Here is a 14,453-nt window from a genome sequence, read left to right on the forward strand (position 1 = left end):
TAGAGCAAATTTAGGTTCAAATTGCATTACATCAGCATAAAAAATATTGTGTTGAGTGCATGTGTGTTTTTTCTTTAATAGTAATAAATAAATATAAAAAACATTGTGCACAAACATCACGTGGCATGGGATCATAACCAGCTTCAATATATAATACAATGAAAAGTATTATAACAATTCAGAATACTGTACTCTGACTGAACCACTTTAATGAAAGTATTCAGTATTCTGTAACTATCTGGTTCTGCTCCTGACCTCACAGATTGGGAGAGGGGCGTGAGGGTGCCGTCCCCCTTGTCCATCACTCTGAAGAAGTTGAGCTGGTCCCCCTCTCTGTAGACCACAAACGTGACCTGTTTACTGGGCACGGCCTTGTCCCATCCCTCCTCTTTGGTGCTCTCCATCAGCTCAGACACATCCTTCGTAGGCTCCTCCATGGTCACTGGAACGTTACAGAGAAGTATGTGGTTATTGCACTCAAGACATGGAAAACTGAGGAGGAGTGCTACGAGGAGAGTCATAACGCATTTAAAGGGGAGGTGCCCTTTTTTCCATGCAATCAAATAATTACCCCAGTACAAATGCATCGTAAAAGCAGCTCTTAGGATCAAAATGAGAGGCATATCTTATCTTATTTTATTTTTATATAGTGCTTCTCCACCTTTAAGGCACTCAGAGCTCTTTACACCCATTCACACACACATTCATACACCTGTGTACAAAGACAATGGGGGTGAGGGGATTAAGTGTCTTGCCCAAGGACACAACAACATTCATCTGTGGGAGCTGGAATTGCACGGCCAACCTGCGGGTCAGTGGATCTGATGAATCCACTGACCCGCTCCACTGATGTTGAGAGCAGGATTTGAACTGCCAACCTTCAGCTTGGTGGAAAAACACTCAACCAACTGAACTACCCCAAGATTTCTAAGACAGGAAAATTTTTCTCTGGTCTCAGAATTGTGAAAAGCACTTATAAACTCATCGCGGTGAATAATGAGCATGTTTGGGATGGATAAGGTAAGTGAGGAATAACCACTGTAAATGTTTTAAAATTAACTGTTCTGCTCATTTTTAAAGACAGTACAGGTACAGTGCCTTTAATACATATGCGCCTAGTGTTTTATATGTTGGCAATAAAACACTGAAATGTAAACTAATATTTCAACATTTAAACATTTCAAATAAAAATTGGCACATTATGATAACATTACAATTACAAATCAAACTGGGATATGAGTGGAGAGATTTCTACAGCGCAAACACAGACACATTCTGCCTTCTTTTCCCAACCCAAATCCTCAAACTGATCACGGTGAAGTGGCTGTAGAAGTTTAGTATTTCATAGTTTTGTGATAGAGGAATCATTGTTAGAGTTGGGTACCAGACTTCATTTTAAATCCTTTCCCCCGCAGAGTTTCTTTAAAAGCAGCACAAAATCACAGTCTGCATCTAAAAATATATTTCATCGACCAAGCGTCTTCAGGACTGTCTGAGCACTAGCTGAGCACTGGCTGAGTCCTGCTTCACTTGTTGCTATTCTAAAGATGTGCACAGCCTCAGAAATTCAGGCATCTGAATATTACCAAAGGGACTGTGAGCACTTGAAACTAGTTAGACAGATTTAAAGGTCCAATATTACACAGAATCAATTCATGTGAACTTTCCTCCACAAAAACATACCTGGAGCAGTGTTTTATTTCATTCACACATTTTTGTTTTCAGGTTTTTGAGTTAACAGCTGTTAACACCTTTAGTTCAATAGCACTGAAAATATCCAAAGTGTTAAAGTGTTTTCTGTTTAAGAGAAGAAAAGCCTACATATGCAAAATGTGTGTTGTGTGTTAAACATGTGTGAAAAACATGTGAATGAAACATAACACAAGTTAGGGTATGTTTGTGATGAGGAAACAACATTATGACATGAATCAGAAAACGGTGACATGGGCCCTTTAAATACATCCTACGTTTGCACTTTGAGGCTTGATTAATGTAGATTTTAAGAAATATAAATTTTTAGCAGCCATGATACTTGGATGTAAGAGTAAAAAAAACCCAATAAAAACATTAAAACAATAACAAAGGCACTAGATTTTTTTTAACCAAGATCTGTTTATATAACTTAAAAACAACAGTATGTAACGCTCTGGAGGTGGCATGTCAGCTGCATGATTCCTTAAAAACAAGTTAAACAGTAAAAATCATCCTTCAGAACGTACATATTTCCATACTGTGGACTATTACATTCAAAGGAACAACATTTCCATGGAAACAAGCAGGGATAGACCCTAATTCAGGCCAAATGACAATCAAGTTTGTAGAGAAACAAACCCACACACAGTAAGAACATGTTTTTTATGTAAACCAAAATGAAAACAAAAGAACATGCTTTTTTTTTTTAGTTAATTTTTTGGGATAATTAGTTACATACTGGGGCTTTAAAAAAATGGTCTTGTTTGACAAAGTAGTGCTAATTCTACACTTACATAAGTATTTTCTCATGCAGTAAAAGTACTTTACCTTTCCTGGTGTTAATTGGTCCTCCTCTCATGGCCAGGACTAGCTTCAGCGTGCATCCCTCAGCGATCCTGCACCAGAATATGAATCAATACACACAAGTCACACACTGCAACCAATTTAGTCTCTGTATATGAGCCCGAGCATAAGGGGAGAGGGGAGAGGAAGTTCACTTTAATAAAACACGAGACTATCAGGTGTATTGGTCCTTTGAGGAGATACACATGAGATTTGGGTCAGCTCTGGGATTCCTATGGCGCACATCTCCCTCGCTTCTGAGCAGTGCGGTGGTGCGTTCACAGACTGTAGGAGATGTCAGCATTTGCCCCTCATGTGGAAAATGGAGTTGAGTTGTTCACAACAGCACTGTCGGAGGTTTGGAGCTGCCAATGTGACCCAGTGTTACTCAAACCGGCTTTAAAGTTTAGATTATACTGAATTACACCATCTATTGTGAACTTATTGATAGGTTCATGTGCCACAGAAGGTGAACAAAAGAAGAAACTCATGACTGTCACTATGAACACAGAGAAGCCTTATTTTACTTTTGTTCACATTCATAGATTAGCATAGCCCCTGATGGCGATAATAATGTGACAGACTTCAGATAAAAACGCACTTTATATTTAGATATATTTATTTTATTTTTGTTTAGTCTTGAAATTAGATACATTTTTTGAGATTACCTTGTTTTTAGTTCTTACTATTATACTGTGATCATAGATGTCATGGTGTAATACAGTGATAAATTAAATAGACTAAACAGGCCTACGAGTTAGTGTTGTAATTGGCTCCGTGCACAGCAGTAAGCTAGCTCACTGTGTCTCAAAGCTTATGCCAACTTTTATTACAACCGTAAAATGTAAAATAAACAACGTACTAAAATTGAATTAAAATAAAGACTACCCAATTATTTTTATACGTAGAATACTTCAGCTTGTAGTTTTTTCAATGTTTATAATGCATCGAAATTAATGTTAGCACTGAGACACAAACATCTCTTCCTAAACACAGACATGTCTCTGACGAAGTATTCATTTCATTTGTGTAGTGTTTAACATAATCAGTGATATCCATCCGCAGCTTCCTGTTCACTGCCTTATCTTTAAATATTTAGTCATTTTAGCTTGACTCAGCTAAAACCTCAGAGATAAAAACTGCACAGGAAATGGTGGCGCCAACAGTGAGGTTTCCGAGTGCTGTTGTGCTCAAAGCCTATTGTCAAACTAGAACATAAATATCACTGGTAATGTCAAAAGTGTAAACACAGAACTAGGGATGGGTGATTTATTGGCTCCAATGTCTCATCTCCCAGATATCGGTATTAGGCTGATATTGAAAATGTGACCGATATTTGGCACTGGGTTCCCCCCCCCCCCCCCCCCCCCCCCCCCCCCATGTATTACCATGTGTCTCTCATAGTTTGTCCTCAGCCCATCAGATTAGGCCTGTCACAAAATTTTGAAGTGCGATACATTGCTGAAAAATAAATAATGATCAATGATAATGAAATAAATGTATGTCTCTGGTGCAATAATTGATTGATTCTAAATGTATAAGATAGTTAAAAAACACAAACTGCAACAGATAACAGAATTAAACACTTTAAGCAGTTTGTATCTAATGAGTCAAAGGAGTTATTAATTCAACCCTCCACAGCTCAAATCCAATATAGTAATATTAATTAATTAATATAGAAAAATAAAAAAATGTTTAAAAAAATGATAAATACTGACCCCCAAAAGGTAATGTTCCATCTGTCATGTATAGATGTAGTATTTATTGTGACAGGCCAATATCAGATTTTTCTTTTTGAAGTAAAAACGGGTTATTATGAGTAATTAGGCTAAAAATACGGCTGCAAGTTTACACATTCATACAAGAAATCACTTATATGCCATAAAAATGCATTATGATATGAATTTTTAAAAAGTTAAATGTTTTAACTTTGTGGTTTATGGACTGCATCAGCAAATATTGGTTATCAACAAAAGCAGCAAGTCAAATTTTGGATATCAGCTCAAGAAAAGGGGAAAGTGTCCACATGACATCATCCTCTCACAGGACGCATACACACCCATAGTCGTGCAGACAGTGCTCGTCGTCCAGCTCCACATTGTTCCAGATCAGGTGCTGCTGAGCCACAGGGATCCCTGCACACACACACACAGACGTAGGTTAGGTTTCCATGCTTTTGGGGACATTACACTGACTTGAATTCGTTTCCTGGAGACTGATCCGAACCTTAATCGTAACTGACACTTGCGTAACCTTAACCCATTTGATCTCATAGCTTTACTTAACACCGTGTTGTTTATCTAGTATTCACAGGTTTATCTCATGAGGACTGGATTTTTATCGCAAGTCTCCTCACACTGATAAATCCCAAGTTTTATTTAAATAATTGATTAATCAGCAAAAAAAAAAAAACAACAAATAGAAGTTGAAATACAGAGAAGGCTGCTAAATACAATATGTACTAACAAAGTGTATTACTGAAGAAAATATATTTAAATTCTATGGACATTTCTTTATTATAAAAGGTCTTTCCAGGCAATACATATTCATTTTTTCATCAAAACACCAGAACTTTTATTGTAGTAGTCGACAAGTCACAATTACTCTAATTAATGACTGCAGCCCAATAAAAGTCTTTAATGACAGCGACTTGGTGTAAGGCAGAATATGCCTCATAATGGGAAGGTTGGCGGTTCAATACACGTGCAAGTCTCTGTTAGTCACAAAGCAGCTGTGAATACCAATATGACTTAAGCTTATCAAATCATAACACTGGCCTAACCTTAACCTATTTTAACTCATCGCCCTGCATTTATTTACAAGGACATATGACAAAAAATATATAAATCTGCGCATTTCTTGTTCTCGTTTTTATTATGTCATGTTAAAAAAATAAAATAAAAATGAGTTTCAATATTAATTTCCTGAACATAACAATATAGACTTTTAATCAGTGTCAAATCAAGCCAAATGTCTTCCTCCAAAACCACATGCTGTAAGTGCCAGAGGCTTGGCTGTAGTCTCTCCATTAAAAAAACCCAAACTAATCACTGAAGATTAGAAATGACTGCGTCTCAATCAAAATGTGTTTTACTGCTCAGCCCCTCCATAAAAAAAGAGATTTCAGATTTCAGTCCCCACAAAGTGATAAATATCGCCCACACAGATACAGTGGGAGGAATCACCAGTGGCCTATTTTCTCACCAACATCACCAACATCTTATTACACACAGAGTCAAAGCAGGCGACCAGTGAAGATGATACATGACTGCCCCCTACAGACACAACTGTACAACTGAGAAAATGTACACAAAAGATTTAATTTACCAGTTGTCCACAGTTGGGTTGCACAATTTTATACATGATCATCTGATTTTTCTGACTAGTATTGTGATTAGATTGGCAGTTTAAGAAAAAAAGTAAAAATGTGTTAAGAGTGTACATTATAAACTACTCTAGGACCATTAATATTTGAGAGAAGACTGAAATATGAACTGATAAGTTAAAACAAGAATTAGGGATGCGCCAGTCTAATACTGGTACTGGATTTTGGCACCGAACCTGAAAGATTTGCTGGATCAGACATCAGCTTCCAAATATCTGTTCAGCCGATGTCCTAGTTTAGCATAAATTGTTGTAAAAAGACTATTTACTGGTCATAATTGGCCCAGAAAGTCTCTAAAACAGGGGTGTCAGACACATTTTCATCGAGGGGCACATTAGCAAAAGGGCGGCTCTCAAAGGGCCAGATGTAAAATAAATCTAACACATTTTTAAATGATTAAACTTTTATTTATACAAAGTTGTTCTGTAGTTACTTGAGTTTGGACTCATTTCATTTTTGTTTTAAGAACCTAAATGCCGTTCTCAATCTCTGCCCTGGTATTGGTTGATATCAAGTATGGGCATGTACTTACAGCTATAGTATCCATTGCCATACATTATAGGACATGTTTGTAGAAATCTTAACTACAAATACCACAAGATGCTCTATAATAAAGGTAAGATATTTTGTTATTTGCAGAAGCTTTGACAACTCAGATTGCAATTTTAATTTGATTTGGTCGAAATATCCAATTGTAATTCTTCTGACAAGCAATGGAATTTATGTTGTAAATAGAAAAATTGGCAAAAAGATTGAAATATGAACTGACAAACTAATACAAGAATCACATTTCAGAACATGTTTGCACAGATCTAAACTACAGGGTTAGCAGTTTGTATGAACCTAACTGCTAATTGCATATATTCAAATTGTAATTTTGATTCGATGGTGATGAATCTTGCGGCCCTAATTCGAACTGACGAGGCCCGACTCTACAGCACAGAGGATCTTATATTTCTGTTGTCGTCCCGGTGTCTCGATGAGCAGAGGCAGAGTGCGGGGGCCTCCTCAGAGCTGATGGCCGTTCACACAAAAGCCTGCTAATCCTCATCTCATTCAGAGCACATAGAGCTGGTGCACACTGGGACAGAGAGAAGGGAGCTGCAGAGGGGGGCAGGCTAGCTAACACAGGACACTAACCAGACGCACTGTTGAATACAACACGGGTTATGCAGAGGGAAAGAGCCAAAACCAAAATTCTATAATACCACAAGTTTGACAGCTTTATCAGGGCCTTTCACTGCACGTTGATAAGCTTTTGGCTTCTGGGTATAAAATTCTAGGCCAACTAATGATTATTTCAGTAGCTCACAAGTCAGCATTTATCAAACCAAATAAAAAGATTGAAATACAGTTGGGCCCGTCACGACAATGATGCATCAATTTACTGTATATATATATATATATATAAGCTGGATCAATATATTTTGGGCCTCAAAACATTTTGCTGTTCATTTCTTGCAGCTCATGTCTTTTAATGAAACAGGCTATTTAACAAAGGTTCACTGGGATCATCTGGCTTTGTTTAAATGTTATTACAGATGTAAGAACTTTCAATATTATCATTAATCGCAATATTTCTCTGTAGCGATATATTGTGCTTCAAAATTTGTTATCATGAAAGGTCTAAATCATAAACTGTGTATATAAATGGACACAGCTTAATTGCTAGCTGCTGTGTTCTAAATAGAATGTGATCATGGGCTGCGCTTCAAGCTCCATTGACTCTGGCTCCAATTCACTTTACATTAGAAAACTGTCACTGAGCTTCATTTGACTGTATAAAGAAGTGGACTAAGGGAGTATAAAATCACCCATAGCATTCAACTCCAGACTATGGTCTACATACAATAACTGAAGGCTGCTAAACAGAATATTTACTGTGTAATATTGAGAAAATCATATTTGTAAAAATTCTTTTGACACTTCTTTCTTATAAAAAGGTCTTTCCAGATAACAATAAATATTCCTCTATTCATCAAAACACCAAGAGCTTTTATTTTAGTAATCGACGAGTCACAATGAGTTTAAAAGGTTGCAGCCCAATAAAAGTCATTAGTGACAGAGTACAGTATTAAACTCATGTATCTGCACAGACCAGAAGGCTGCACCACCAAGTCAAGTTCCAGGTCAGATCTCTTTGATTGGAGTCACCTCTCCATAGCTCACTACATAAAACCATATAATATATACTAGATACGCACGTTTAATGCTCTACTGAGGGACATTCCAGGGAAAGCAATAACATCTTACTAGAGCAAAGTCATTTAAATTACAATTGGCAACTTTTATTATAGTAGTGGATGAGTCACAGTTAGTCTAATTAATCGCTGCAGCCCAATAAAAGTCATTAGTGACAGTGGCTTAGTGTAAATTGCCTCATAACGGAAAGGTTGGTAGTTCAATACATGTGTAAGTCTCCATCTGCCAGTTAGTCACGGGGCAGCTCTGAATAACAAAGTAGCTTAAGCTTATCACCCCCAAAGGCTGGGTGAGAAAGTGCGTGGACAAGTTGGCACAGTGTAAAATAAATCAAGAACCAAGTGTTCTTTCAAATAATCCATCAATGATCAGCTTGGGTGTTTTTAAATAGAGGGGTCCACAGCCAATTCTCCGTCAGTAAAAACATGTGGTTTGGAGATCAAACTTTGGAGACTATGGAGAATGCACTTACTGAGACTTATTTATGTCCATGAAATTAGTACTGAAAGCAATTTTATGTTTATAATCATAGACTGTATATATAAATGGACATAGCTAATGCGCTCGCCATGTTTCAAATAAGAAGAATAATCGAGCTCCATCGAGTCTGGCTCCAATTCACTTTACATTGAAAAACTGTCACCTGCTGCAGTGAACCTTGTCATTCTGAGCTTAAAATGTTTGTACAAGCAGACTCTAAGTGATCCTGTTTTTTTTTTATTTTACCATTGTGTCTGTATATAAAGATATGAACATTAATAACAGACAAATCAGGCCTAACTCAGCCTAACTCTGAATTGGATCATTGGTTGGTATGATAATCGTGGTCAGAATGCCAAATATGGAACTTAGCTCCAAATTTCCTGATATAACTGCTAGCCTTGATGATCTTAATTTGACTGGAGCTGAACGCTATGAGTGACACACACTCACTTAGCCCACTTCTTTATACAGTCTATGTTTTTTATAGGCCTGCCCTAAATCAATCCTTACTATGGTTATGTGCTACTTACACCCAGGGCTGCAATTCTAACAACAAAAAAGTAATATTTAACTTCTTGCAATATCATTTTAATGACATTATATTGTGTAACTGCCATGAGCCTAGTGTCTCATACCTTCTAGTCTCTGGATCTTAGCCTTGACGGAGACAACAGCCTCGAAGGGCAGGACTCTGAGCTCGAAGCAGGTGCCGGTCAGCGTCTCTATGTAAAGCTCCATGGTGTCGTAGAAGGGCAGCATGTATTGGAAAGCCCCCACGCTCTCATCGTTAAAGAAGGGCGGCTCTTTCCTGTCAGCCATGTTGGGAAGGTACTCACGGGTCAGGAGAAAGCAGGGTCAAAGGTGAGGAGGAGCAGGAGAGGGGCGGGCTCTGCTCACAGCACTCACAACACATCGTGGACAACCATCACAGCTGCAAGGGAACAGATCACAAGTATGGGGTTAGGGACAGTAGGTAATCTAGGGCTGAACCATAAATGGCAAGAAAAAAAACACAACAACAATAGATCAAATATCAGAATACATGTTTCCAATAGCAACAGATTTTTTTTCTTTCCAAGTCTAAAGTGAGAAACTGTTGTGAATTAAAACAAAAAAAAAATATATATATATATATTAAAAGTCTAAGTAAAAAAAAATAAATCTGTTTTTGTCATTATGAGGAGATTGACTGATGTTGGTTGACAGTTAAAGGTGCAGAGTTTTTCTGGTGATGGGCGTGCCACCTACTTGTCACCATAGCCTGTCAAGATAACAAATTTTGAAGTGCGATATAGATTGCTGAAGTGACTATAGGCAATAAACAATAATATTGAAACAAATTTATGAAATTGGCACAAAAAGAGCACATTTAAACCACAAAAACTATTCTAAATCAACAGTAATATTAAAAAGCCATGAGCTGCAATACATAAATGAAACACTTATACTTAGTTTGCATCTGTAATGAGTCATAGTAGTTTGTTTTTTTTTCATTCTTCTAGAGCTTAAATCTCAAAAAAATTAAAAATAAATTTCCAATAGCGCAAATAAAATGTACACACAATAAATACTGCCCCCCCAAAAATATTGCTCCATCTAACATACTGAACGATAAATTGATATAGTAACTATCATGACAGGCCTGCACATCTAACTGCACAAAGACCAGCAAATTGCATCACCACGCCGAGTTACAGGTCAGATCTATGGAAAGGTGACTGCTCAAAGAGATCACTACATAAAAACATACGTCTGTGTAAACTCTCAGTCGTCCAGGTCTGATAGCAAAAGACGAAGTTTAAATCTGTCAACTGGACAAATCGTTAAAAGAGTGAAAATGTTTCTCTGCTCATCCAAGCCGCTTCTTCAGTTCTGGTCAGATTGCTGGTGGCCACTGCCTGATATCTATCTGAAGGGAGGGGCTAACCACACTGAAACTGTAAACATCTATTGTCTCCAGTTTCAGCTGAAACTACCCTATTCAGGCCTTAACGACCCCACTATTGTTCTCATTGTTCTGGATCTGAGGATGGAGTTATAGATGGGGGAGAGATTATATCTCAGGCCCCCATTCCTGTTTAAGGAAGGACTGTCTTTCCTATCAAAAATAGCCAGAGAAAATAAATGGTTTAAGAGGGGAGTTAAAGAAGCTAAGATCTGAACTTCACTGTCTTCAAAGGAGTGGCTAGTGTCTTTGAGATGGAGATGTACGGCAAACTAGGGTCCAGAGGAGCTCTCACTCCGGTATTGGTACATTCTCTTATGGAGTGGCTGTTTAGTTTCTCCAATGTAACGCTCACTGCACTGTTCAATACACTAAATGGAGTAGACTACACTACTTTGTTTGTGGCTTGGGGTTTTGTCCTTGTCTTAAAATAAGACATAAAACATAAAATATGTATGGTATGTTTAATGCTCTACTGTGGGACATTCCAGCCAAAGCATCTTTAAACCTTAACCTTTTTAGACATATAAATTACAATTGGTATTCATTTCACTTACTACTTGGCAATGAGAAAGTAGCAACAAGTAAGTAAGTCCACTATTATGGACAAGAAATACTTAAAATCAGAATTCAAATACAGAATTTATTTTTTTTATTGGACAAATTAACACAGTAATCTTTTCTTTAGAGAAGAAAAGTGAGAACCAATTAGAGCGCTGAAGTGGAGAGCTTAAAGGACAACCAGTCCGAATCAGGGCAGTGGAAGCTTACACGAGCAATCCGCTCATCAAACATTTAGAGCCGCATTAAAAGGCTGCAGCCAAAATTCAAGCTGATCACATGTGTTATATATGCAGCGCCCACAGAGGAACCAGAGAGGAGCCAGAGCAGAGGGCAGAGGAGCCAGAGGAGCAGGGCATCAGTGGCCCAGCATGACACTGATGGATCACCTCTGGAACAAGCACTCATCAAAGTTTGACAGAGATCCTGAGTGAGGATGTAGTACTGTACAAGAAGTCTCCAGTCTGAACAAAACACAACAGATTCGATCATGTGACACAAGTGGAGGAGATTATTTCTGATTACCGGATACTGAAAAACGACACTTTCACTGTTCGCTGGTCATTGTAATATTGGGTTACATGGGATTCAAATGGACTGGCCTGGATGCACATTTTAAACACATCTCATACTAGTTTCAATATAATTTGCTTGTATAATTTGTTCTTCACCTAATTAATAAGAAGACTAATTTTTCATTTTGCAAAACTGTTCAACCTAATCTGTTATTGTAAGAACTGATTGAATTAGAAATCAAATAGAACAAATAGATCTGCTATAGAAAAACTCTGAACACTGAGAAAATTATTATTTTTCCCATAAATTGTTGATTAAAATAAAGGAACATTGTGATTCTTATTCTTTCAAATTTTGAGCACTCCTTTAAAAGCTATAGTGGAGTAGTTATAAATTCTGACTATGATTAAAAAAATTATTAAAATACAAAAGCAACATGTTATAGCAATATCAATCAGATTGTTTTCAGCCTAAACATGCAAATTGGACAATACTGAAATGCACATTAGAGGGGTCCATGTGCAGATTTGCGTATTATTCGCAAAAAACATTGTGTAGTCGTCTTCAAAATGACTCTACGTTCATTAAAACCTGCATTTATAATTCCTGATAGTAAAATATGCTTTAAAACGCACAGATTAAAAGAGTTTAGACTAGCTTCACGGCATGCTTGTCTGACAACGAGGATGAATGGGACCCCCACATCCCCAATGCACCCCAAAAAAAACATCAAATATCCGATTATCTTCTTTAAAATATGTATCTATCAAAACTTAAGGCTACTTTCTACAATGTGCTGAAAACATATGGCTTAAAAACGACCTAAAATCACTACAAAAATCACTAATTCCTGCCAGCGTTGCCATGTTAGCAACAAACAATGGCTACCTTTCTGAGCGGCGGCTAGTAGCAGCAGAATGCTAACACGGCTACATCCAGGGGCTCGGGTCCGGCTGTGCTCGCTGTCGCAGGCGGGAAGGAGTGATCGCTGGTCCGGTACATGAAGCATCCCACCGCGCCTAAGTCCGAGAAGCCCGCACAGAGCCTAGGGAGCCCGAGGATGTCCTTCGCCTCGGTCCTCTCCTCGGCGACATCTTCGTACCTGTCAAAGGCGTCTGAATAACACCTTTGTGACAGAGGGTGAGTGACAGGCGCGGGAGCCAATGGGAGCACAGGGAGAGGGACATAGGCGGGGCTTCCTGTTGGCCAGAGCTTTGTTTCAAGGAGATGAGGTGTAATCAATAATGTCTAATTCATCAGGAGTTATAATATAATAACAATAAAGACATTTAAAACAAGATACTGAATAGCTGGCTTTTTTCTTCAGGTAGTTTGACACCTGAAACCCAAAAAATGGGAGAAACACCCAGCCATTCATTTTAAAACTATAACTGGAACTATAACTCTATAACTATAACTCTCTCGTTTATTTACTAGTATACTCTATAACTAGTAAATAAATGATAATGCATACAAGACAAAAATAAAGCGAGGAGTAGTCAAAATATGTTCACTTCACATATGCATATTACCCTTTTGTTAACTGATTAGTTTAGTATAAATCATAATTCTTGCACCAGATTTGTCTACTGGTCTTAATGGCATCCCTAGAAGAAAAATCTTGCCTGTTTTGTCATAAGCCAGTCAATTTGCATACTAAATGTAATAATAATAGAGCTTTTCCAGATGCTCAAAGTCACTTCACAATTTCGTGCATTATTTATTCACTCCACAGCCACACGCCACAGCTGCCCTGGGGTAGACTAACAGAAGCACAGTTGCGAATCTATGCCATCGGCCTCTCTGATCATCACACACAACACTCAGGCATACACCACTTTCATATCAGGTAATGTGGGTGAAGTGTCTTGTCTAAGGACACAACAACAGTTTTTATCCACTGGCTCCCCACTGTGGCACCTGAAATTCCCAGTGGTTTTCCATCCAAGTGCTAACCAGGTCCGACCCTGCGTTGTTTCAGAGATCAGATGAGATCAGGCTTTGACAAGGCCACTATAAACTCTAAATCTTTAAAATTTCAAACTATTTCATTTAAGAAACAGGCCACAATGATAATTAAACCCAAATAGATAGAATCTTTTCTCTTTTTTAATATGTAAATTTGAGCTTTATCATCTGATTTTATACTTGTTCTGATACGGTTTCAGACTAAAACTGTTCAAGAAAAGTCAAATTTTGTAATATTTATGTTATATTTGTTCAGTATCAACACTTGCTCAAATGAGTAATACTAGTTTAAAGGTGCACTATGGAACATTCTGGTGGAGGGTCTGCCACTTCTTTGTCTCTTTGGAGATGCTATTGCTTTGCCAGAAATGTTCCACAGTATGGCATTAAACTTGTCTATCTCCATGGAGACAAGCAGTGGTGCTACAAGGCCACGTAATAGGTCAGATCTGTGGAGAGGCGACATCACTCACAGTCAGAATGCAAGTTTTTCAAGGTATTTGAGCAGTTAAAAAAAGCCCTGTAATGGAATAAATGTAAGAGATATATGTTGAATGCCATATTGTGAAACATTACAAGCAATAATATCTCTATGGAGACAAGCAAGTAGAGCGCCCTAAACCAGAAAAGTGATAGTGCACCTTATATTACACAAAGCAAAAATCTAATAAATGTTGATTAAAAACGATTTCAAACACACCACACAATTGAGAGAATAAAATATGGTTCTTTTTAGTTATTAAAAATGATTTTCATTTTCATCACAGGCAGAGTTAAGAAATGAATGACTTTGCAATTAATAAAAACATTCAAAATGCCTAAGACAATGAGTAAACAGACATCTTTCTGAACAACATT

The 14,453-nt window shown here is 37.6% G+C and overlaps 1 protein-coding gene across 1 annotated transcript in view; it reads right to left on the reverse strand.

Annotated features, from left to right (window-relative positions):
- Window positions 1-12,797, reverse strand: part of zfand4 (zinc finger, AN1-type domain 4) — a 30,128-nt gene extending 17,331 nt beyond the window's left edge. The window contains exons 1-5 of the mRNA XM_033980081.2: window positions 12,516-12,797; window positions 9,241-9,536; window positions 4,595-4,670; window positions 2,521-2,588; window positions 256-442 (exon numbers count right to left, since the gene is read on the reverse strand). Coding sequence (XP_033835972.1) covers window positions 256-442; window positions 2,521-2,588; window positions 4,595-4,670; window positions 9,241-9,424 — 515 coding nt within the window. The 5' untranslated portion in view covers window positions 9,425-9,536; window positions 12,516-12,797. The remainder of the gene's footprint in view (window positions 1-255; window positions 443-2,520; window positions 2,589-4,594; window positions 4,671-9,240; window positions 9,537-12,515) is intronic.
- Window positions 12,798-14,453: the final 1,656 nt, after the last annotated feature.

The sequence above is a fragment of the Periophthalmus magnuspinnatus genome, chromosome 15, assembly GCF_009829125.3.
Source record: "Periophthalmus magnuspinnatus isolate fPerMag1 chromosome 15, fPerMag1.2.pri, whole genome shotgun sequence".
Taxonomy (NCBI): Eukaryota; Metazoa; Chordata; class Actinopteri; order Gobiiformes; family Gobiidae; genus Periophthalmus; species Periophthalmus magnuspinnatus.